The following is a 27,498-nucleotide window of genomic DNA, read 5'->3' as shown; positions in this document are numbered from 1 at the left end:
GAAAACATCTCCATTCCTCTCTCTTGTCTCTCTGCTCTAAAATTACTCTCACCATAAGCTTCCTAGGAAGGCACCAGATGTCCACCCAGGAGCTGTGAAACGGCAACGTTTCCTCTTACCTATTGAGAGATATTCAGTTTGGTCTCTAGGTCCTCTCAAATCTAGAAATAACCTGAACACTTTTACCTTATGATTCTCTGCTACTGTTAGTTCCTTCCCCTCTTTTTTTTTTAAATGGGGGATTGGTAGTTCATCTAAGAGGAAAATAGGCAAGAAGAAATCAACTTCCACAGGTAATGTTTTCCTTTTGCTGGATCTTTAAGTTAAAAATAACTGTCTTCATCAAAAAAGAAGAAAGAAGACTTTATTTTCAGGAGTATTCTAAATCTCAAAGCATCCTTAAATCTCCAAAACCGTAGATAATTCTATTCTGCTTTGGATTAAATTTTCTGAGAAACTATTAGCTGAGAATTGACTTGAGGGCACCTAACAACAATAACAATTAGCTGAGAAGCAAAAAAAGAAGAAAGAAGCAAACATGCCAAGTACTGAAAGCAGCTATGAGATTACCTCTGAAAACCCTACCAAATGGACAGCCTGCTAGAAATAACCAACTATTTATTTTAATAGATCTCATAGCTTTCAGTTTTGGTTAGCAATTCTGATTTTTAAAGCCCTTTTAAAACTAATCATTCATTAATTACATGCTGGCTTTCCAAAACAAAGTAGAAAAGACAAGTAAGAGATTATAAAACACAAAAGACAACACAAAAATTTTCCTAGAAATCACATCAATTCAGACTTACAGAAACCTGAGGTGGTGGAGGCAAAGAAATAGATGATGCTGAAGAAAAATACCCCAATGAACATTCGGAAAAAAACAGTGGTTGCACTGGTGAAGGAACTGTTAAAAAAAAAAAACAAACTGTAAGAGAAATACTTAAAGAGAAAATATTAAATGCTATTGTATGTTTGAAGAAATGTAAATACATCTATGTAGAATACACTTTAGATTGTACCAAACTCTAATAAAATCTTTAACCTCTATGAGACCACCTCCATTTCTTTAAATTGCCCTTATATCATCACAAAGTTATTCACTTAACCTAGCAGTTAGTCCCTCAAAATGCTCTACTTTGTTCCACTTTTCATCTAAGGATGACAGCAGAGAATAGAACAGGAAAGGCTACAAACACACTTTTTAAAGAATGAAAACACAATTCCCCAGGATTCTGCCAGAACGGCCTAACAAAAGGAAGAATGATGTGGTGACTCCATTCCTCCCTCCCCTCATGTGGAGCAAAGAAAGTGAGGAAATGGAACTATGTAAGCAGCGTAAGAAACAGGAAGGAAAAGCACTATATACTGTATCTCACAATAAGATGTACTTTTTTTTCACATTTTAATAACTCTGAAACAGTTACAAATGATGCATCTCAATGCTAACTGCATTCTGTTAACAGCTTAAGTAAGTCTCATGTTTTAATTAATGACAGAATAGTTCTTTCACAGCCAGTCATTCCTGATCATCAACAAAAGCAAGTCTCTGGCTCTTAAAAATAAAAGCCAGATCCTGGGATGTGCAACGTAATTTAAGTAGAACCCTGTCCGTTCTAGTCAGCCTTTTCCGAGATGCCACTGGTATCACTTTCAATCTCCAAACTGCTATAATTTATCATCACTGGAAGGAAACAGGAAGACTAAAAGACCACTTTTTTTTTCCTTTTTTTAAACTGAAGTACAAAGTGTCTTGGATATAATGATACTTAAGAGATCAAAGTTTTTTTTTTTTTAAGGGCAGTGTACTCATTTCTCTCCCTACCTTCATTTTTTAGATCAAACAAATTGTTAACTTTAACTAAAGTTTAAACAATTTTCTTAAGCCTATCTAAAAAGGAATACCTGGAAATAAAGGTTAATATTACATACTTGAGGTCTGTTCCTTAAGTATTTACAGAACCAAATAATGTCTAGAATTGTACAATCTACTACCAAATCTTACTTTTATTACACATTTCTTTATATGGTTTGGGTAGCTAAGTGACTATTATCTATTTAATAATTATGAATACACAAATGTTTCACATTTTGGCTCTTACCTGGAGAATTGGTTTCACTATCTGTATCCATAGCAACTTCTTCATAGTTATCATATTGATAAATGCCTCCTCCACTATCAGTAGGCTGCTTATCTAAGGATCGCCTCAGGTCAGGATCTGAAGACTAAGCACACAACAAGGTTTTTTAATTTCAAAGCACTCTGTCTTAGCCTCTTCCTCAGGTAGAAATTAGAAAATAACTGACAGTTCTCTTTTAGGAAACAGTATCAAAGATTATAGTGGTCTAATTGGACTTGCCTACCACATTTGATTTGAGAAATTTGATTTACATGACAAGTATACCGTGGTTGACATTTTATAACTGAATTACCAGACATATGAATGGAACCTACCAAGTACTATTTAGATAAATGATATCTCTCACAGTTAACTGAGCTAAGTAATCAGCTATTCCTCTATAAAATAATGCCAAGCTCTTGAACATTTGATGACCTCTGTAAACAATAAGAAACTAAAGGAAAAAAATTAAGTTTTATTTCATCAAGAGTATGTTTAGAATATTTAAAAAGAATCCAATAACATCAATTTTAAGCATGAATAAATTAATGATAGCTAAATACTAGAAACTCTGAGTCCAAGTGTTTTGATGTGTTTGCGTGTTGTTTTATAACAAACTAAAAACTTGCAAAACCTAACCAGATGAAAAGAGTAATGTACAAATAATGCAGTAATTACCTCTACAAAAAGTTTATCAAAGTGCTTGTTAAAAGTGCTAAGTATGAGTATTTATAATATTTCTTGTCCAAATCTAACTCCTGACTCCCTCCAATTAAAGAGCTTTTACTTTTAGCCTTTAATATCCTTCTATTCTTGAAGCTCAAAATTCTGAAAACTGTCACTGATAATAGCACTAGATCAAAAGTAAACCACCAGTTTATTTTGTGACACCATCCATAAGACAATGACTTACTTAGTCATTAGCAATGACTTATATATAATAAATGCTCAACCAATACCTGATAATTTAAAGTAGCCACAAACACTACTGCTATTATACAACTACTAGTAATAAATGACACATATCCTACTACTATATGATGATTTGACAACATTCTTTAAAACAGTCCAGACCAATTAATCTGGCACTTACCTTGCTTATTCTACCTTACTAAGCCATGAAAACACTAACGGAATTCTACTCCCGTATTGAGGGAACAGCCATTTTTGGAATAAATCTTCATTACAACGTAATAATCCTACTTACTTTTAAATAGAAAATGATGAAAGAGCTAAAAACAGTTTTCATTAACCACAATTTTAGTCTTTCTTCCATTTCTTCTACTTCTAATTAATACCTGTAACTACAAAAGACTCATTCCCAATTATAACCTACCTCTTCCTCTTCCAAAAAGAATTACATAATGAGCTATATCAACCATAAGGAGCCCTGGTGGTGCATGGTTAAGTGCTCATCTGCTAACTGAAAGGTTGTTGGTTTGAACCCACCCAGCAGCAGCTCCACAGCAGAAAGACCTGATGATTTGTGCCCGTAAAGATTACAGCCTAGAACAATGGGATGACTTATATGAAGCACTGAAGGAAAAAAAACTTGCCAGCCAAGAATCATATATCCAGCAAAACTGTCTCTCAAACACGAAGGCAGAATCAAGACATTTCCAGATAAACAGAAGTTTAGGGAACTCGCAAAAACCAAACCAAAACTACAAGAAAGGGTGTTCTCTGGTTAGAAAATCAATAATATCAGATATCAACCCAAGACTAGAATGCAGGACAGAGCAATCAGGTATCAATCCAGATAAAGAAATCACAAAACTAAATCAAGATAAAAAAATGCTCATAACAGGGACACAGGTATGCCATTACATAAAAGAAGACAACATTAAAACAATAAAGAGGGACTACGAAATGTAGCCATAGATCTTTCATACGGAGAGGAAGACCAGGGGATAAAAAGAAATAAAAGTTAGGTTTAAACTTAGACAAATAGGGGTAAATGTTAAGGTAACCACAAAGGAGACTAACAATCCTACTCATCAAAATAAAATACAAGAAGAAGACAGAGACTCAGCAGAAACAAAATCAACAACAACGAACGAGAGAAAAAGACAATATATAAACTGTTCAGCACAAAAAATTAAATGGGAAAAAGAAACAGTAAACAACACACAAAAGACATCAAAATGACAGCACTAAACTCATACCTATCCATAATTATGCTGAATGTTAACTGCCTAAATGCACCAATTAAGAGAGAGAGTGGCAGGATGGATAAAAAAACATCATCTGTCCACATGCTGCCTACAAGAGACATACTTTAGACTTACACACAAACTAAAACTCAAAGGATGGAAAAAAATATACCAAGCAAACAACAAAAAAGAGCAGGAGTGCCAATATTAATTTCTGACAAAATAGACTTTAAAGTTACATCCACTACAAAGGATGAGGAAGGACACTATATAATGATTAAAGGGACAATATACCAGGAGGATATAAGCATATCAAATATTTATGCACTCAATGATAGGACTGCAAGACACATAACCTCTAACAGCATTGAAAAGTGAGACAGAGAGCTCCACCATTATAGTAGGAGACTTCAACACACCACTTTAGGTGAAGGACGGAACATCCAGAAAGAAGCTTAATAAAGACACGGAAGATCTAAATGCCACAATCAACCAACTTGACCTCACTGCCATATACAAAACACTCCACCCAACAGCAATCAAGTATACTTTCTTTTGTAGTGCACGTGGAACATTCTCTAGAACAGACCACATATTAGGTCAGAAAGCAAGCCTTAGCAGAACCCAAAAAATTAAAATATTACAAAGCATCCTCTCTGACCGTAAGGCCATAAAAGTAGAAATCAATAACAGAAAAAGCAGAGAAAAGAAATCAAACACTTGGAAACTGAACAATACCCTGCTCAAAAATAACTGGGTTATAGAAGACTTTAAGGATAAAATAAAGAAATTCATAGAATCCTACAAGAATGAGAACACTTCCTATCAGAACCTTTGGGACATGGCGAAAGCAGTGATCAGAGATCAATTTATATCAATAAATGCACACATACAAAAAGAAGGGCCAAAATCAAAAAATTATCCCTACAACTCGAACAAACAGAAAGAGAGCAACAAAAGAAACCCTGGGGTACCAGAAGAAAGCAAACAATAAAAATTAGAGCAGAATTAAATGAACTAGGAAGCAGAAAAACAACTGAAAGAATTACAAAGACCAAAAGCTGGTTCCTTGAAAAAATTAACAAAATTGATAAACCACTGGATAAGCTGAGAAATAAAAACACGAGAGAAAGTAAATAACCTGAGTAAGAAACGAGATGGGCGATATTACAACAGACCCAACTGAAATTAAAAGAATCATGTCAGATTACTACGAAAAATTGTACTCTGACAAATTTGAAAACCTAGAAGAAATGGATGAATTTCTAGAAACACACTAACTACCTAAACTAACACAAACAAAGGTAGAACAACTAAATAAATCCATAACAAAAGAAAAGATTGAAAAGGTCATCAAAAAACTCATAACAGAAAGCCCTAGCCCGGACAGCTTCACTGCAGAGTTCTACCATACTTTCAGAGAAGAGTTAATACCACTAACTACTAAAGGTATTTCAGAGCATAGAAAAGGACGGAATACTCACAAACTCATTCTATGAAGCCACCATATCCCTGATACCAAAACCAGGTAAAGATACCACAAAAAAAGAAAACTAAAGACCTATATTCCTCATGAACTTAGATGCAAAAATCCTCAACAAAATTCTAGCCAATAGAATTCAACAACATATCAAAAAAATAATTTGCCATGACCAAGTGGGATTCATATCAGGTATGCAGGGATGGTTCAACATTAGAAAAACAATGAATGTAATCCATCATATAAATAAAAGACAAGAATCACACGATCTTATCAACCGATGCAGAAAAGGCATTTAACAAAGTTCAATACCTATTCATGATAAAAACTCTCAGCAAAATAGGAATAGAGGGAAATTCCTCACCATAATAAAGGGCACTTATTCAAAGCCAACAGCCAACATCATCCTGAACAGAGAGAGTCTGAAAGCATTCCGCTTGAGTTTGGGAAGCAGAGAAGGATACCCTTTACCACCACTCTTACTCAACACTGCGCTGGAGGTCCTCGCCAGAGCAAAATGGCTAGATAAAGAAATAAAGAGCACCCAAATTGGTAAGGAAGAAGTAAAATTATCTCTATTTGCAGATAACATGATCTTATACACAGAAAACCCTCAAGAAAACTACTGAAGCTAATAGAAGAGTTCAGCAGAGTATTGGGATACAAGATAAACATGTAAAAATCAGATGGATTCCTCCACACCAACAAAAAGAACACTGAAAAGGAAATCACCAAATCAGTACCATTTATAATAGCCCCCAAGAAGATTAAATACTTAGGAATAAATCTTATTAGAGCTGTAAAAAACCTACACAAAGAAAACTACAAGACACTTCTGCAAGAAACCAAAACAGACCTACAAAAGTAGGCAAAACATACCTTGCTCATGGTTAGGAAGACTTAATATTATAAAACTGTCTGTTCTACCAAAAGCAATCTATAGATACAATGCAATTCCAATCCAAACTCCAATGATTATTTTTTAATGAGATGGGGAAACAAATCACCAACTTCATACGGAAGGGAAAGAGGCCCTGGATGTGTAAAGCATTACTGAAAAAGAAAAACAAAGCAGGAGGCCTCACTCTACCTGATTTTAGAACCTTTTATACCACCAAAGTAGTCAAAACAGCCTGGTACTGGTAAAACAACAAATACGTAGACCAATGGAACAGAGTTGAGAATCCAGACATAAATCCATCCACATATGAGCGACTCATATTTGACAAAGGCCCAAACTCAGTTAAATGGGGAAAAGACAGTCTCCTTAACAAACGGTGCTGGTGTAACTGGATACCCATCTGCAAAAAAATGAAACAAGACCCATACCTCATATCACGCACAAAAACTAACTCAAAATGGATCAAGGACCCAAACATAAAATCTAAAATGAAAAAGAGCATGGAAGAAAAAACAGAGCCAACACTAGGAGCTCTAATACACGGCATAAACAGTATACAAAACATTACTAACAAAGCAGAAGAGAAACTAGATAACTGGGAGCTCCTTAAAATCAAATGCCTATGCTCATCCAAAGACTTCACCAAAAGAGTAAAAACATTACCTACAGATTGGGAAAAAGTTTTTAGCTATGACGTTTCCGATCAGCATCTGATCTCTAAAACCTACATGATATTGCAAAAACTCAACTGCAAAAAGACAAATAACCCCATTAAAAAATGGGGAAAGGATATGAACAGGCACTTTACTAAAGAAGACATTCAGGTAGCTAACAGATACAAGAGGAAATGCTCACTATCATTAGCCATTAGAGAAATGCAAATCAAAACTACAATGAGATTCCATTTCACTCCAACAAGGCTGGCATTAATCCAAAACACACAAAATAATAAATGCTGGAGAGGTTGTGGAGAGACTGAAACACTTACACACTACTGGTGGGAATGTAAAATGGTACAACCACTTTGGAAATCGATTTGGCACTTCCTTAAAAGATTAGAAACAGAACTACCATAGGATGAAGCAATCCCACTCCTTGGAATATATCCTAGAGAAATAAGAGCCTCTACACAAACAGATACACGCGCATCCATGTTCACTGCAGCTCTGTTTACAATAGCAAAAAGACGGAAGCAACCAAGGTGCCCATCATTGGATGAATGGATAAATAAATTACGGTATTTCACACAATGGAATACTATGCATCGATAAAAAAAAATGATGAATCCATGAAACATTTCATAACATGGAGGAATCTGGAAGGCGTTATGCTGAGTGAAATTAGTCAGCTGCAAAAGGACAAATATTGTATAAGACAACTATTATAAGAACTCAAAAAATAGTTTAAACAGAAGAAAATATTCTTGGCTGGTTACGAGAGTGGAGAGGGAGGAAGGGAGACAGGTTTTCACTAATTAGACAGTAGACAAGAATTATTTTAGGTGAAGAGAAAGACAACACACGATACAGGTGAGGTCAGCACAACTGGGCTAAACCAAAAGCAAAGATGTTTCCTGAATAAACTGAACGCTTCCAAGGCGAGCGTAGCAGGAGTGGGGGTTTGGGGACCATGGTTTCAGGGGGCATCTAAGTCAATTGGCATACTAAAATCTATTAAGAAAACATTCTGCATCCCACTTTGAAGAGTGGCATCCGGGGTCTTAAACGCTAGCATGTGGCCATGTAAGATATATCAACTGATGTCAATCAACCTGGAGCAAAGGAGAATGAAGAACACCAAAGACAGAAGTTAATTAAGAGCCCAAGAGACAGAAAGGACCACATAAGCCACAGACTACATCAGCGTGAGACCAGAAGAACTGGATGGTGCCTGGCTACAACCAGTGACTGCCCTGACAGGGAACACAACAGAGAAACCCTGAGGGAGCAGGAGAGCAGTGGGATGCACACCTCGAATTCTCGTAAAAAGACCAGACTTAATGGTCTGACTGAGACTAGAAGGACCCCAGTGGTCATGGTCCCCAGAGCTTCTTTTAGCCCAAGATAGGAACCATTCCCAAAGCCAACTCTTCATACAATGATTGGACTGGACCATGGTATAGAAAATGACACTGGTGAAGAGCAAGCTTCTTGGATCAAGTAGACACATGAGACTATGTGGGCAGGTCCTGTCTGGTGGGAGATGAAAGGGCAGAGGGGTCCAGTAGCTGGCCCAATTGACACGAAAATAGAGTGGAAGGAAGGAGTGTGCTATCTCCTTAGGGGGATAGCAACCAGGAGTATATAGCAAGTATAAATTTTTGTATGAGACTGACTTGATTTGTAAATTTCACTTAAGGCACAATAAAAATTAAAAAAAAAAAAAAAATGAGTATTACCCATAAGTACTGTGCTCCCTTAAAAAAATCATCTACCTGCACAGTCAAGCAGAGGAGGTAGACAAGTTAACAGGCATTTCTAAGACAGGAAGATGGACCAAACAGTCAACAATTATTTTAAACAAAGATGAGAATGTAAGTGGGCAGGGAAAATAGATTAATGGAAATGGAACAACCAAAACAGATATAATTAGAATGTTCACAACTGTGAAGAATGTAATCAATGTCACTGAACAACTTGTACAGAAATTATTCAGTGGGAACCTAAACTGCTGAGTAAGACTTCACTGAAAACACAATAAATTATTATTGAAAAAAACAAAAGATTACAGCCTAGAAAACCATATGGGGCAGTTCTTTTCTGTCACATGTGGTCACTGTGAGTTGAAATCAACTGAGTAGCACCTAACGACGACGCCAAATATATTTATAATTTTTCTTAGTGGCTAAAGCTATGAAGTAAGACTATAATCCAAAAAACCAAATCCACTGCCTTCAAGTCGACTCAAACTGATAACGACCTTACAGGACAGAGCTGAACTGCAGAACTGCCGCATAGGGTTTCCACACCTTTCTCCTGCGGAGCTGCTGGTGGGTTACAATCGCTCACCTTTTAGTTGGCAGCCAAGCCTGTAAGTACACTTAAGTATGAGTAACATCATGATTTTATTTTTAACATATGCTGCTGCTTTGGACAAAACCATTCTGCATTCCTTACTTTACTTCTTGATCGCCTCTTTCCACCGACCAATTTCATGAATCGATTGTACTGTTCTTCCTGATTTGAGAGATCTCGAATTTTTCTGATTTCTTCTTCTCTTTTCCTTCTCTCTTCTTCTTCAGCTTGTTTCCTCTGATCCTCTTCTTTCTGTCTTTCCTGTTCTTTTTGTTGCTGTAGTTTCTTCCATGCCTTTGTTTGCTGCTTTCGCAAGGCTTGTTTAGCTTTAAATGAAAAATACAAAAACACCAGTATGTTACAATGTTAGAATTTTCGAGGAGATAAAAGAAAATAAGAGCTTTAAAAATTATTTTCATAATCGTAAGTCACATACAGTAGTTCTAAATTCTGTTTATACAGGATTACCCACCATTGCTTGGTCCTATAATTCCCCAAACTCAAAATTTTCTGAATTAAAATCTAGAAACATACTGATATATGAAACCAATGAAAAGAATTTAACAGAAATGATCACCTGTAGTGCTAACTTTTTTGGCCGAATGTGTTTTTGTACCGGTTTTAACTTTTTGCTGTACAGTTTTCATCTTAGTCAACTTTTCTTTGCTTTCTTTCATCACCTGCTGTTCTTTTTGTTGCCATTTTTTACTAGCTGACTGAAGTGCCAAAAGACGAAGCTGTAATTCAGATAGTTCCTCTTCATCTTCCCCAAGTTTCTTTAAAAAAAAAAATAAATAACAATTTTAAAATTCCACTATTTGACCTTGAACATTTTACCAAGTCATAAACCTTCTCATAGGTCAGAATTTAAAGTTCATTTTAAGGCAAATATTTAAAACACAAATATAGATAAAATAAGGAAACTTACCTACCATAGCCTACCACTCTATTCAGTCCCTCTAACACAAACAGAAGATCAATCTGTGGATGGTGTGTACATACATGTAAGTGTATAGGGCTGGGAGGGTAGGGAAGAGCTCACAACTGATGGAACAGAATTATGCAGAAAAAGGAGAGTTAAGGGTTAGAGACTACCATTCAACTGGCCTTTCTAAACTAAAAAGAGTAAAAATCTGATCATAGCAAATGGAAGATGAAATCAAAAGAACCCAGGAGATGTAAGGAATTAAGAATGAAGTGAAAGGGCTGGACTGCCTTAAAGAGGTATTCTACTTACATCGCATCATCACTGTTGCTAGTCTATAGCCACAATTACTGCTAATACTATGAATTGGCAATATTGGTCTATAGGAAGGTTAGAAGTAGAGTTGAGTAGTTTCCTACTATATGATTCATGTCATATCCTTTGATGTGAATTTATGACGACACAAACCCAAAAAGATCAATCCTGATGCCATCGAGTCAATTCTGACTCATGGCAACCCTATAATGACACCAACTGGCGATTATTACATGCCACATTGACAATTATAACTGAAAACTACAACAAGATGGGTAAGGGAATGGCATTCACAAACTTACAAAACTATTTCTTTTAATGAAATGTCCAGATTCCATAATCATGTGATTTACTAGTTTCACAAGTAATACAGAGAACAGGTTACCTTCAATGTCAAGACTGAAATTTATAAATTTTTATATATATATATATCTTTTTAATTCTTTAAATTACTGAAGAAAAAAATCTGTAGATTTCCTTAAAATTGAACATTATGTGTTTTAGAGCTATAGATAATTGTCTGAATATTTAAAACATTTTAAACACCCACGACTTTTCTTTGAAAAAAGAAAAAAAATCTTTTTTCTTTAGAGAAGCTAAAATAGGAAGGTATGTTAAAGTAGACATTTGAGAACTGTTTTCAGAATGAAATAAGTTCTTAATTTTCTATTCTACCTTTTTTTGAGGTAATTTTGAAAAGCAATCTATTCAATTTTAGCTTAAATATATACTAAAAATGCCAAGTTACCTAAGCAGAGGTTCTTAATTGAAGTTCATAGATTTTGGGGAGGAAGGAGGATTCCTTAGCTCCCCATCCCTGAAGTTACATGCAAAACTGTATGTGTTTTACCTTTGTGTGCATGTGCGTGTATCTGAGCATGAGGGCGAGAGTCAAGAGTCTAAGGCTCCAAAAGGCTCAGGCCCAATTATCTAATAATTTTTCTTATAAGTAAATAGTGACAACATTTTTTTTTTCTAAAATCAAATTATTACTATTCTTAAGCATAAAGAAAACAGTTTATCCTACATAGTGGTTTCACCTTAATATGAGCTACTATGCATCCCTAATTGAACTACCAATAAATACATATTTTAACACTTCAGTTTATCAAAACCAGGACACAATTACCCCTTCTGCTGTTCAGAAATACATATAAAGAATGAGTTTAAAAGTTATCATAACTCCTTTTTTACTCTAAGTCACATATCATATCCTATCGCTTGGTACTGAAGTTCTAGAGCTATGCTGTCAAATACGGTAGCAATGAGCTACATGTGGCTAATAAATTTAAATTAACTAAAATTAAAACTGAACTCAGTAATATTAGCCACATTTCAAATGCTTAATAGCCATATGTGGCTGGCTAATGGCTACCATTACTGGAGACCATAGACTTAGAACATTTGTATCATCACAGAAAATTCTATTGGACGGTGCTAATTTATAGTTTAACAAAAATAAAGATATCAACACTGTTCCATTAAGACTTAAAAGTCTTTGATTACTTTTTCCAACTACTTCTTTTTGGATGAAAGCAAAACACCACTGATTCTGCCCACAACTATATGCTACTTGAAGTAGCTACTTGAATGGCAAGAAGGACCCTGAACCAGTAGTCAAAGAATCTCATTCAACTCCTTGCTCTTACATTTAATTGCTATGTAACTTTAAGCAAGTCACTTAATCCACCTAAATGGATCTTACCTTATCTGCAAAACATGAATGTCAACTTACTTCATACAGTTATTTTGAGGATATTCAAACACAAATATATACATACACACACACATATTTTATATACCTATATATATATACTCACATATCATTGTATATTATTAAATTATCATTCCCAAATTCAGGACCATCTTTTTCCTAAAGCTCCTAGGCTCTTTGAAATATTTCCATTTACTCCTAAAAATGAACTGAAATCTCAGTAGAAGAAATCATCTCAAATCTCTAAGTCAATGAAGAGAAGGCCTGGGTTCTTAAGGTCCTATCACTTGTCAGACATAGTTCCTGATTCTTCTGTACTTTATCCTACTGAAGCCTCAAAACAACCCAGAGAACAGAGAAAAAGAGGCAAGCAAAGGCTAAATAGGTGACATACATGGCTCAGCTAATAAGAGGAAGAGCTAGAATCGGACAACAGGTCAAGGTCTATCTAATGCCAAAGGTTTAACACACAGGCTAATACCCTAAAAACTAGGAAATGAAAATCTCTGGATCAAAATGAAAAGTTACAAAACAAACAGAAACAAAACAAAAAGATCGTCTATGGGTATATGTAACACTTCAATTAAACATTTGCAGAAGCCAGTGGAAAAAGACTCAAAAGATATTCCTCCAGATTTTCTTATCTTTAAGGCTTATGTACAAACAGGGAAATGGCAATGATGAAAAAGATGAGTACAAAGCAAGGCAGAATTACCCTTTCAAAAGAATAATGAAGTGCAAGACAGTGTTACAGATATCCAGTCCCGCAAAGCAGTATCTTACCTTTTCAGACAGAATATCTGAAGTACTAATTCTTCTTGTTAAATTTTGTTCTTTATCTTCTAATCCTTTAAAATAAAATAGCATCTTTTGAATACTCTAAAAGATCACCAAAATCAATCTTAAATAAAATGTTACATATTACTTACTAATAATTATTTTAAAGAGTCTCATTAAAGGGTCTCATTCTGTCAATCTTTCAACCAAGAGGAAAGAATGTTGTGAGAGGGAGTGAAAATCTGAGCAAACTTAACCTTGTATCAGCCTCATTTCTGCGAGTTATGAGGCAAAATGATTCAAAATATTAAATAATAAGCTGAACTACACTTCAATAAAATGACCTCTGAACTAAAAATTATTTCAAAAGAGAAGAGAATTTATGGAATGGACAGACAAGAATTAAAGCTTCATCACTAAACAGATAATCCACACTGATGAATAAAATGATTAATTCCATCTCCTCTGAACTTGAAATGAGTTCAACATTTAGAGATTATATTAGATTTGCAGTTCTCTACCTAGAAAAGCATAGTAGTAGCAGTTTTAAGTACAGGCAGACCTCAGGTTATAAATGTCTGACTTAAATACAACCCGTAATTATGAAGAAAAAAAAACCCATAAAGTCCATTAAAAATTTGAGGTACACACAATGGTTCGTAGTAACAAATAGGCACTACTTTGCAATCCGCCTCAAAACGTTATTAATTTACTATGTGTAGGGAGCCCTAGTGGCACAGTGGTTAAGAGCTCAGCTGCTAACCAAAAGGTCAGCAGTTCAAATGTACCAGCCACTCCTTGAAAACCCTATGGGGCAGTTCAACTCTGTCCTATAGGGTCGCTATGAGTTGGAAACGACTTGGCCACAATAGGTATAGCTGAATTGTATCCCCTCAAAATGTGCGTCAACGTGGCTAGGCCATGATTCCCAGTATTGTGTCGTTATTCTCCCTTTAGGGATTTGATGTAGTTATCCTATGTATTATAAATCCTAACCTCTACGATGTTAATGAAGAAGCCCTGTTGGTGCAGTGGTTAAAGGGACTGCAAACTGAAAGGTTAGTCATGGCAGAAAACCACCAGAGGCTCCTGAGGAGAAAGATGTGGCAGTCTGCTCCTCCTATACAGATTCACGGTTGCAGAAACCCTGTGGGGTCATATAAATCAGAAGGTGGAAGGTGGTGGGTTTTACAATGTTAATGAGGCAGGATTCGAGGCAGTTAAGTTAATGAGGCAGGACACAATCTATAGGATCAGGTTATATCTTCAGTCAATCTCTTTTGAGATATAAAAGAGAGAAGCCAGCAGAGAGGAGAGTGACCTCCTACGACCAAGAAAGCAGCGCCAGGAGTGGAGTGGAGCACATCCTTTGGACCTGGGGTCCCTGAGCTGAGAAACTCCCAGACCCAAGGGAAGATTGATGACAAGGACCTTCCACCAGAGCCAACAAAAGAAAGCCTTCCCCTGGACCTGGCACACTGAATTTGGATTTCTAGCCTCCTAAACTGTGAAAGAATAAATTCCTGTTTGTTAAAGCCATCCACTTACGATGTTTCTGTTAATAGAAGCACTAGATAACTAAGACATTATGATTAAGATGTTTTAACTGTATTTGGAAGTGTTTCCTTTATGTTTTTTATTCATTACAAAGGTACACTATATGCTATATACTAAGACAAATGTTTGACTAACTGATATTAGATACGAACACCTGTTCCAATTTATGTACAAATTCAACTTAAAGACAGATTTAGGAATGGAACTTGTTCATAATCTGGGAACTGCCTGTATCAAGAAAATTAAGTCCATACACACATATGACCACATTTTTCCAGAATTCTAGTCTTGGGCCCAGATTTCTGATGAAGTAGTTTGTAAAGCTTTGTATCTATATATTATCTGAATCTACGACAGTTCTACAATCACACAGTGAAGTTAGAGTGTATTACAACAATATTGACATAGGTAATTTGCTCAAGTGGGCCTACTAGTGAAAGAATAGCTAACTTATTCAATGACTAGAAAAATTACTAATCAAGCGCTTTGGATGATAAAAATAGTAGACAACCACCAAATTCTGAGGTTGGTGAGTTCTGCTTTGACGCCTGTTTCAGAAATGGGAATTTACTGCAATTTAACTTGTATATTAGGAAACAATTTGAGCAAAGCACAGATTTCATGTTTGTTTATGTGCTATTTTGTTCTCAAGAAAACATTAGGAAAATGCAGAAACCTGCACTCAGGTGAGCCTGCACACATATTTCAAACAGCTACCAGCCACCTCAGTTCACCGTCTGCTGAACCATACCCTTTCACATCTGGTGTTAAAACTTACTGACTGATTTCAGATAACCCTCTTTCCACTACTTCAGAGTAACTTATAAGCTACTACCCTTCCACTTCTGCAAGCACACTTCAGGTTTTTAAAAGGTGAAGTGTCATATTTATTATTTCAGTTTTTTTAAATAACATGGGTAAAACTGCATTTTTTCTTTCAGGTTCCCATCTTCCTTTTTTGTTTTTTGAAACCCTGGTGGTGTAGTGGTTAGGTGCTATGGCTGCTAACCAAAAGGCTGGCAGTTCAAATCCACCAGGCGCTCCTTAGAAACTCTATGGGGCAGTTCTACTCTGTCCCACAGGGTCGCTGCGAGTTGGAATCAACTCGACTGCAACGGTTTGTTTTTTATTTAATCTTTTTTTTTTTGTTAATGTTCCAGTGACAAAGTTTTTCATTGTTGTGCCTCTAGCCTCACTTTCCCCTTAAGCCCTGTGGTTTTTGCCATGCAATTCTGCACAGTGTGGTGATTTTTTAGGAATGTGTATGTCGCGTTATAGTAAAAACAACTAAACTTCAGAGAACACCAGAATAGTAACAACTATTAGACAAAAATCAACAGGGAAAAAAAAATGTGACAAGCACTCTTCCACTAATAAACGTTGTTGTTAGGTGCTGTCGAGTCAGTTCCAAAGCACAGTTACCCCACATACAACAGAAGGAAACACTGCCCGATCCTGCACCATCCTCACAATCGTTGTTATGCTTGAGCCCACTGTTGCAGGTATTGTGTCAATCCATATCATTGAGGGTCTTCCTCTTTTTCACTGACCCTCCGCTTTACCAAGCATGACGTCCTTCTCCAGGGACTGGTCCCTCCCGATAACGTGTCCAAAGTATGTGAGATGAAGTCTCGCCATCCCTGCCTCCAAGGAGCATTCTGCTTGCACTAATATATATAGAAAGCATTAAACTTTTCTTCCCACATAAGAAACCTATGAATTTCATTAGGTCATGAGAAGCCTATTAGTTGATTATATATCTATGTCTATAAAAGGTGGCAGCACATCCCTTAAGGTACCAATTAATCTGAAAGGTACCTTATGAATACAATGCTACCTTAAAAACAAGCACAAGCCATAAATTTCAGACAATAAATCTTAATTTATACGAAGATTAATGAATGCAGGTTATTGCTTAACTGACCAAGCATACAGTCACTGTTCTCCATTGTCATGGGTCTTTACAATAAAATTAGTTCAATTCTTACTCAAAATTTCCAAAATTAAAATTGCTCTTGTGCAGTTATGCAGTATTTAAAAAAGTATTAAGCTGAGCTGGGGATAGAGTCATTAGCATATGGATGATAGTTAAAAATCATAATAAATAAAAACACTCTAGGAGGATGGAGTAGAGGACATCAACAGTTAAGAAATTATAAATGAAAATTAGTAATAAAAAAGGCAGAAAAGGAAAATCAGAGAAGTTTTAAGAAAATCCAGATGCATATAGTATTACAAAAAAAAAAAATTTCAAGGATAGAGAGAAAAACACCTCTAAACGTAGTACACCCACTCCTCACTTATCGACATGGTTAGCTTCCAAAGACCAGGTTGTTATCAGAAAATTGGCATTATGTGAAAATGGAGGGTGACTATATCATTACATGACTGCCAAATTACATCATTACATAACTGCCTGTCATGGACTAAATAGTGTCCCCCCAAAATATGTGTCAACTTGACTAGGTCATGATTCCCAGTATTTTACGACTGTCTACCATTCTGTCATCTGATGTGACTTCCCTATGTGTTGTAAATCCTATCACTATGATGTAATGAGATGGATTAGTGGCAGTTATATTGAGATGTACAAGATTAGATAGTGTCTTAAGCAAATCTCTTTTGAGATATAAAAGAGAGAAGCAAGCAGAGAGACAAGGGGGCGTCATACCACCAAGAAAGCAGCACTGGGAGCAGAGCACATCCTTTGGACTCAAGGTCCCTGTGCCTGAGAAGCTCCCAAACCAAGGGAAGACTGATGACAAGGACCTTCCTCCAGAGCCGACAGAGAGAGAAAGCCTTCCCCTGGAGCCAGCGCCCTGAATTCAGACTTCTGTCCTACTGGGCTGTGAGAGAATACACTTCTCTTTGTTAAAGCCATCCACTTGTGGTATTTGTTACAGCAGCACTAGATGACTAAGATGCCACCAAACCACTGAGAATCATGGCTCAGCCAAGTTGACGCATAACCTTAATCACCAAACCAGTGTTACTCTCGCCTTGCACCTCAGCGTTTGTTACTGCCAGATGTACATTGTTAACTCACAAAACAGTAGAATAGTACATTTTTTACTACTGTCGTAAATGTGAAATGTCAGATAACGAGAGAGTTGACAAGTGAGGAGAAGGTGTATCTATAGAATATTCTGCTCCACTATAGAATATTCTCAGCAGTGCAGCCAGAGTAATCCTTTGAAAGTTAACAACAAATTATGTCAGTCCTCTGCTCAAGACTCTTCAATAGGTCTCCATTTCACTTTGGAAAAACCAAAGTTCTTACAAGGCTCTACAGGATCTGCCCCACCCTGTCACCTCTGACCTCCTCTCTCCCACTACTCATCCCCCTCACTCTCTCTTCCAGAGAAGCAAAAGTCTTCGAGTTTTTTCTCAAACCTGCCAGGCACCCTTCTGCCTTGGGGTCATTGCTCTAGTTTAGTGATTTTCAAACTAGCATGCACCAGAATCAGCAGGAGGGCTTGCTGGACCGTATTTCCAGAGCTTCTGATTCAGGAGATCTGGGTAGGCCTCACTATTTGCATTTCTATCAGGTTCCTGGTAATGATAGCCCAGGGATCGAACTTTATAGCTTGAATCAAAACTATCCCCTGAAGTCACCTTTAAACTTAGTAACAGTTTAATTTAATAATCAGTAAGTAAAGATTGTCACCCTTGAGTATTGCACGTAATCTTGTAAAAAATTACCTATATAAGACCAAATGGACAACAGCTATTCTAAAACACAGACGAGAAGGTTGAGGGGCAGGGAGTTTAAGTTAATGGGAGTAAAACACCTAAAACAGAAATAACAAGAATGCTGACACAATATGAAGAATGTATCCAATGTCACCAACCATTATGTCTAAAAACTGCTGAATAGGAACAAGTTTTGCTGGGTATATTTTCACTAAAAATAAAATATTATTTAAAAAAATTAATTAAGGTACATTAACATAATTGAATTAATGATATCCTTTCTCTATAAAAATTAATGTTTTCAGCACACACACACACACACACACACACAAAAGAAGCCTTAAAAAGAAAGTGGATAAAGGTCCCAGAGAAGGTGTGAAAACACTGATAAGAATTCATGTTACAATCCTATATATAACGAAGCCAGAAACTTAGCATCTAACTTCAAAACTAGTAAAGGAAAAAATGATATGAAGAATTAAAAGAGGCAACCAAAAAAAGGAAAATAAATCCAAATATCAGTAATCACAAAAAATATGAATAGACTACATGTTCCAGTTAAACAAAAAGATTGTCAAACTAGATTAAAAATGAAACCTAACTTTGTTATATACAAGTGACATCCAGGATGTAAGAATAAAGAAACACTGAAAAAATGGAAAATATAAGAGGTGTAAATAATTATGAAGATGGAGATAGACCAAATAGTCTTTTAGGCAAAAACATTATTACAGATAACAAAGGTGACTACATAATACTGAGTCAATTTCCCAGTCTCAAAGTATAAAGCAAAAACCAGAAGACACAAATTCACCATCGTAGTGGCAGATTTTAACAAATTTCTCTCAGTTATTGATAGATCAAGCATATCAAATAAACAGAAATGAGAAAGTAAAATGAATGAAAAAAAAAAACTATCACAATTTAAGATGCAACTATAGCAGAAAATTTATAGCCTTAAACGCTTTTAGTAGAATAGAGAGGCTGAAAACTAGTAAGTTTTAAAATCTCTGGACTTATTTCTGGGGAAACTGCAGAAGAAGTAAAAAAAAATTATAAATGCTATAGATAATAAAAAGGCAAGAGATTCTTAGAAATAGCTTTTTAAACATTTTACAACTTACAGGAAATGAACACATTACTAGAAAAATATAGCTCACCTAAACTGCCTAACCAGAAATAGAAACCATGAAGAGTTAGCAATTTAAAACCATTCCTACCACCCCTACGGCAGGGGAGGGCGGGGAATTCACCCAGGACCAGACACTTTTACCAGCAAGATCTTCCAAATATTCCAGGAATGACTCCAATCTTAAAACTACTGCAGAGAACAAAAAGGAAACTTTCTTTTCATTCTCATTTTATGAGTATCATAATCTTACGCTAAAACTTGACAATGAAACATAAAAACCAAAAACCAAACCCAGTGCCGTCGAGTCGATTCAGACTCATAGCGACCCTATAGGACAGAGTAGAACTGCCCCACAGGGTTTCCAAGGAGCGCCTGGCAGATCTGAACTGCCGACCCTTTGGTTAGCAGCCGTAGCACTTAACCACTACACCACCAGGGTTTCCAATGAAACATAGGGGCAAAAATTACAGGCCATGAATACACAGAAATTCTGAACAAAATACTAGCAAACCTTCATTCATAATTGCCAGAAATTGGAAAAACCTAAATGTCTCTCAACTGAGAAATGGATAAACAAATTGTAGGACAGCCATACAATGGAATACTAAAAAAATCAATGCTGCCAAGTCAAGTCTGACTCATGGGGACCCCGTGTGTGTCAGAGCAGAACTATGCTGCATACATAAATGGCTGATTTTTCAGAAGTAGGTCGCCAAGTCTTTCTTCCAAGGCACTTCTGGGTGGACATGAACCTCCAGCCTTTCAGGTACCATTTGTACCACCTAGGGACTTCACAATGGAATACACGTAGTCCTCAACTTCCAACGTATTCAAGTTACAATGAACCCCACTTAACCACCATTTTTTTTTTTTGTACATCTTATCATCAGTAATATGTACTACATGCACCACTGCAGCACGTAATTTGCTGATGTCATCCTCAGATGTTCAATGTTCTGATTTACTGATCAAAACACTGCTGTACAGCAGGCTACGGCCTGGTCTACAATGAGGCCTAAGTCGGTGTCAGTGTAGGGAGTTGTAATGTATAGAAAGTTGGGCAATGTTCAACTCTAAAGATATATGACAACTGAACGGTGCATGCGCTGCACGGCCATTACTACCCAGACTTCACTGTCCGGACACCAATAAATAAAGATCAAATTTATAAAGATAATAAAAGGTAATAATAATGAAAACAAAAAAAAAGTATTCAACTTATGTCACAGCCAGCTTACAAGGGAGTCGTCGGAATGGAAACCAGTCATAAGTTGGGGACCACCTGTACCGCTATGTTGTTGGTTGCCTCTGAATAATTCTTGACTCACAGAGACACCATGTAACAGAGCAGAACTGCCCCACAGGGTTTTCTAGGCTGTTATTTCTACAGAAGCAGATCACTAGGTCTTTCTCCCATGGACCCACGTCAGCCTTTCGGCTAGCAGCCAAGAGCTTAACCATTGCACCAGCAGAGCTTCTTACAATGAACGCTACTCCACAAGAAAAAAGAACAAGTTACTGATGTATATAACAACATGAATGAATCTCGGATGCATTACGTTAAATGATGGGGGTATCTAGGTAGTGGAAATGGGTAAGTACTTAGCTGCTAACCAAAAGTTTGGAGGTTCGAATCCACTCAGATGTGCCTTGAAAGAAAGGCCTGGCAGTTTACTTTTGAAAAATCAGCCAAGGAAAACCCTATGGAGCACAGTCCTACTCTGACGCACATGGGATCGCCACGAGTCAGAATCAACTCAATGGCAACTGGTTTGGTTAAGTGATAGTATATAAATTGTATATAAATTTTAATAAAAAAGAGGAAAATAAAAACTAAGCCAAACCTATGATATATAAACATATCATAAACTAGTTGTATAGGAATATAAGAGTGGTTTAACATTACAAAAAGCAATTAATATAAACCATTACGTTAACAAATTAAAGAAGAAAAATCAGATGTTCATCTCAATGAATAAAAAAAATATTTAACGAACTTGAACATCCATTCATGCTGAAATCTCAAACTAGGAAAAAAAAAAAAAAACTTCCATATTCTGATAAAGTGTAGCTACCAAAAACTTATCAAAGATCATGTGTAACAGTAAGTTTTACAAGTATCCCCCTTAAAAAAGACAACGAAGGTGCCCACTGTTATCACTTCTGTTCAACTTTGTATTGTTCTGTAAGTTCTGACCAATATGTAAGGCTCGAAAAGAAATAAAACAAAGATTCAAAAGTAATAAAGCTTGTCATTATTCAATAATACCATGTCTACCTAAAAATGCAAAATAATTTACAGGTAAATTAACAGAATAATTTTAATGAAATGTACTACCAAGACAATTAGTTAACCCTCTAGAGGAGGAAGAATCCTATTACTAATTAAAATAACTACATTACCTTGACTAGACTCAGTAGTGTCAGATTTCAGAGAAAGCTGTTTTGTTCCATCTTTAACTTTTTTCAACCGGTTCTTATCTCCTGGTAAAGTCAATTTTTGCCTAAGTGGTTTCAATTCAAATGCCTGAAAAGTTTTGACCTGCGTTTTCTCCTCAGGAGCTACTTCTTTACTTGAGTCCTTTGTAATACTGACGTTATCAGTGCTTGTTTGGTCCTCAAAGTTCAATGTTTTAGAGTCATCCTGTACATTTTCTTCTTTGCTACTCAAAGCTAATTTTTCATCCTTATTGATGCATTCAAGTTCCAACTGTATTTGCTTATACTTCAAAAGTAAATCTTCAAAAGTTTCTTCCCCACAGTTTTCACTTTTTGATGAATAGTTCTGTTTTCTCGATGGAGATCTTCCAAAACTTTTGGCTGAACAGCGTATTAAGGAAACCAGTTTCCCACAATTTTCCAGTTAAATTTAACAAAAAAACATAGGTTATAGATGAATTCTCTCCCTTTTCATTATGTTTTTCAAGAAAGATGAATTGGTATTTTTAAATTACTAAATTCCATTTAATACATGTGCTGCTAATGCCCACTTTGATTATGTGCCCATATTTCAAATTTAACAAGTATCCATATAAATCGTCCACTTACAAAATCACTAGTCTCAGTAATTACCCATAGCATCCATAGGCAGTCCATCTAGTTAGGTTATAGCATCCTTCCTTCTGTAGGTGCCAGGAAAGCCCCAAACCAGCTGGCTGTCAAACTCTTTTCTGAAGGAAGAGGGGAGAAACTGAATAGTTTGTCACAGATGTGGATAATTTATATTTCAGAAAACCAAGAGGAAACTTTTCTTCTCTTTAACTGGTTTCTTCTCACATCTCAAAAAAAAAAAAAGAGAGAGAGAGAGAAATGAACACTGAAATTAATGTTAGTCTAATTTATGAATAAGAAAAATTTTCTTAAAAACTTAATGCTTAAAGCTCATCAAGTATACTATGCAAACCGAAATACTTAAGGTAGCTATATATCAAAACATAAAAACTTTAAATCATACTCAAAATCTATTTTCTGAATTAACTATCCTTAAAGACTACAATGTGTAAACCAATTACTTTTGTTATTTTTTTCTTGAACATAGTGATACATGGAATAAAATTCCTTCCCTCCTTTGAGATGGCTACTTAGTTCCAAACTACAATTTTTATCCACAACAATTCATACAACCTGAGAATTAACAAGTGAAAAGACATGTATCTTATTTTAATATAATGTATCATTTATTGGTCATGCTGAAATGGCTAGAATATATCTCTGAGGCGCCCTAAATATGGTTCTTCATAACTACTAAGTCACAGGGAAAGCAGTCTGCTAAGAATTTTAAACTTTCCCGATGGCCATTTCAAGAATAAGACCCAAACCCATTGCTGTCGAGTCGATTCCAACTTATAGCGACCCTATAGGACAGAGCAGAACTGCCCCACAGGGTTTCCAAGACTGTAATCTTTACAGAAGCAGACTGCCACATCTTTCTCCCACACAGCGGCTGGTGGGTTCAAACTGCCGATCTTTGGGTTAGCAGCCAAGTTTTTAAACCACTGTGTCACCAGGGCTCCTTCAAGAATGAGAATCACCACCAAATATCTGAGAAACTAAATAAGCATCACATGAAAATTAGCCATCTTAACAATTTTACTTCAAAATGGTTTTAGTGAACATTTGGTTCTCTGATTTCTCAAGAGCCAAGTATCTGAAAGAATACTTGTTTCTCAGTATCTTTTTTGTTCACTCACTCTTTAACAAAATGAATCTGGCTCCAGTCCCAATTAATCCACAGAAGTGTTCTCACTAAGATTATCCACCCATTTTGTCAAACCTTATTTTACCTGATGGCTCTGCAGTATCTGACACTGCTAACTAACTACTTGTCTCCTATAACTCATTCTCCTCTTGTTCCTCTTTTTTTTAAGTCTTCCTGGCTCCTTTATCTGCAGGAGCAAGAAAAAAAAAAAAAAAAAAGAGGAACAAGAGGAGAAAGAGTTATCTCCAGCTCCTGAAATAATGGTGTTGTCCAGTGAGCTTTCCCTAGTTTTTTTCACTTTTCATTTGGAGTGTTTTCATGAACCCCCGTAGTTTTATCTACTATAGCGGAGAAGTTTGGCCTGGCAAAAGATATTTTGGGTTCTCTATTTCCCCCAAACCATCCCCCATACCACTACCAGAGTAAGCTTTCAAGAACACAAATCTGATCACTTCCCTTATTTAAATCTTCAGAAAAGAGTCTAAATCCTTAGCATGGCATATAACGCCTCTACGATCAGAGCAGTATTTACCTTTCCGATCTCATCTTCTCTATGTTCATTACAATTTATGCACGGCTTTGTGTCTAGGTTTCTTGGTTCTTCAACTTCCAATTCAAATGTCACCTCCTCTGTGAAGTCAGAGTTACTTGCCACCCCCCTGCCCCCTCCCCCATGTATTCTGGTACATGACATTTTGTAATTACCTGCATTTATATCTAACTTGTCAACAGTCCTCTAATGGCAAAGTCTATAGACAGTGGTCAGCAACAGAAACAAACAAACAAAAAACTACATAAATATGACTGACTGAAGGCATTGCAAACATCTGCAAAGGGAAAAGACAATACGATAGAAAAAAATAAGGAACAGGAAAATGAGGAAAAAGCAATGGAGTTACGACTATAACTGATTAATTTCCTTCTAGGCAAAGATACTGTCTTACCAATTTAAAAGTCCTGTAATAGTCTTGTATAACCACACTATTCAACTACTTGATAAATGAAATAAATCCTACCCTGTCTATACAGGATAACAGGATAACTATGGTCAAATCAACACTTTAAAAGTTTAGTTTTACACTAAATGGAATGATTTTTCCCTGATGAGAAACACTGGCCTAATTATGTTAGCTCACCTAAGATCTGAAAGTCTGAAACAGTAGTCATCCAAGGGAAACATATGCTAAGAAAGACTGACCAAGTATATACTGTTAAGAAACACCACGAGTAAATACGCATGGAAAATAAGAATTGCAATGGAATCTAGATTATTCTATTTTTTCAAAGCTGTATCTAGCATACCTTATCGTAAGTAGGAAAAGTTATGGCAAAAAAAAAACAGGCTACTTCACTTCTAAATTTCGACTCAGGGCGACCCCATGGGACAGAGTACAACTCTGCCATAGGGTTTCCAAGGCTATAATCTTTATAGAAGCAGAAAGCCCCATCTTCCTGAGGAGCAGCTGGTGGGTTCAAACTGCTGACCTCGGTTAGCAGCTGAGCACTTAACCACTGCACCACCAGGGCTTCTTCAGTTTTAGATTATGGATTATATCGTGAGTAAACAAAATTCGTAATGCAAAGTTTTATCACTTCAAATTCCTTTTGATGTCAAAGTTGTACTTAGTTTAGTTCATACTTCCACTGCATGATCATAATAATGATATTTTAATTTTACAACTATTGCGTTAAAAAAAATTAGGAATTATTTTGTAACTTATTTCCACTTCCCTTCTAGAGTATGGAAGTAAGTCACAGAACAACTCATTGCTTTTTCTATGCAATATCTGTAAAATCAAAATGTCATTATTATGGTCATTCAGTGGAAATATGAATTAACTAAGTACAACATTCATATCAATGGAATTTGAAGTAATAAAGCTTTGTATTACAAATTTTATTTGCTCATGATATACAAAAGAGGCTGGGAACTATGTTTTCCTTCTTAAGTTCTTACAAAGAACACTACCTCTAGGCTGGATTAGTGATACTTCACCAGGAAACTAATGGGCAGGAAATCAAAACAAGCATCCTTTTTTAAGAGCCGCATCTGCAAAAAGAAAAACAGCAAGATAGCTCACTTCTGAGAAGTTACAAGTCAATACATTGTAAAAATGAACATCCTTTTAAAATTTCAAAATATGTTCAGTAAGTTTAGTTCACCTCATTCTCTCAACATTCTTAGCCGTTATCCCAAATTTTAAAAATTAAGATTAAAAAACTGAAATCCAACAAAGTTAAATAACTAGCCCAAAGTCACACAGGCAGGCTGGATATTTTCCTGTACTTTTTCTCATCACATGGCTGTTCAATAAAAACACATAAGCTTGACAATTGGCAAAGGTATGACAAAGGCCCAAACTGTTACTGAATGAATGAACATAATTGCATACAGAAAAAGGGACAAAGGCATGAGGTAAGCAAGCCCACTCATCACCCCCTTATCTAATACAGAAAATACGTTTAAAAGTTTTGAACTCTCACGGTACTTCTTACACACCTCAATTTGAACTTTTTACACAAAGCTGTATTTATTTACATTTGTCTCCCCAACACAAACTACAAGTTTTATCTCTGTATCTCAAAAAGAAAAAAAAAAAAACACACACACACACACACATTATATGCTTAAATAGCTCATCTGTGTTCAGGTTCAGCATTAACTGACAAAGCCATGTGGGCAGAGGTTTTCCAACCTTATTAAAAAAAAATCTTCCGTCTTTTAAAAAGATAAGTATCTACATGATTTTCTCTGAAACAATCCTGGAATACACCTAATCCAACTTTTGGTTGTAGAAGTAAGTTTTTTCAAAGCACTAGAAACAGAAGTTGCTGTTTCTTTCCTGAATATATGTTTTTACATCATGACATCATGACATGTGGGGAGGACCATCTTGGGCCTAAGTATTCCATAAAAATGACTCTGAGTGTCTTACAAATGTTATTAGTACACACTTCATATATAATAAATACAGAAAAAAAGCATTACACCACGGAAATGACATCCAGTGATGAATGAGCTTAGTAAACTACTTTTATGCAGTCCTCACAGAATAAGTCAAGACACAGTTCTCCAAACTCCTCATAAAACAGCAAACCCTCAGATGATTTATTCCTCCGATAACTACTGAGTAAACTCCCTCATGTTAACGATGTCTAAGGATGAAACTAGAGGAGGTATAAATCAGGTATTTTGGTATTTTGCTTCTCAACCTCTCCACCCTCCATACCCACTCCCACCCCCCATGGCTTGTAATATATTAAAATAAAAACGCTGCTAAATTTATTTTTCACTCTCTGGTTCACATTTGAGTTATATCTAAAAAGTGAACATAGGAAAAAGACGTTAAGGAGGTGAAACTTTCCAAAAAGATACATGTCATTCAGGTCTGAATTAATCCACTTGGTTAAGGTACCAGGTCTTTTTTTTTTTAACCACTTTAAAAGGCAGCAAAACCAAAAAACCAAACCCGCTGTCATCGAAAAGGCAGCAATGGTGAAAAATAAAGCAAGAAAGGTAAA

General features: G+C 36.0%; 1 protein-coding gene across 2 annotated transcripts in view; it reads right to left on the bottom strand.

Moving 5' to 3' along the window:
- The window catches only part of ZFC3H1 (zinc finger C3H1-type containing), a 62,908-nt gene that overhangs the window by 34,323 nt on the left and 1,087 nt on the right, over nucleotides 1-27,498 (bottom strand). For both annotated transcript variants that reach the window (XM_010598864.3, XM_003405206.4), the window contains exons 2-7: nucleotides 22,182-22,598; nucleotides 13,403-13,467; nucleotides 10,243-10,441; nucleotides 9,768-9,991; nucleotides 2,100-2,223; nucleotides 807-904 (exon numbers count right to left, since the gene is read on the bottom strand). In XM_010598864.3, the coding sequence (XP_010597166.1) occupies nucleotides 807-904; nucleotides 2,100-2,223; nucleotides 9,768-9,991; nucleotides 10,243-10,441; nucleotides 13,403-13,467; nucleotides 22,182-22,598 (1,127 nt within the window). The remainder of the gene's footprint in view (nucleotides 1-806; nucleotides 905-2,099; nucleotides 2,224-9,767; nucleotides 9,992-10,242; nucleotides 10,442-13,402; nucleotides 13,468-22,181; nucleotides 22,599-27,498) is intronic.

The sequence above is a fragment of the Loxodonta africana genome, chromosome 4 (genome assembly GCF_030014295.1).
Source record: "Loxodonta africana isolate mLoxAfr1 chromosome 4, mLoxAfr1.hap2, whole genome shotgun sequence".
Classification (NCBI taxonomy): Eukaryota; Metazoa; Chordata; class Mammalia; order Proboscidea; family Elephantidae; genus Loxodonta; species Loxodonta africana.
Note: the sequence above shows the minus strand (reverse complement) of the source record. Positions and strands in the feature narration are given on the sequence as shown.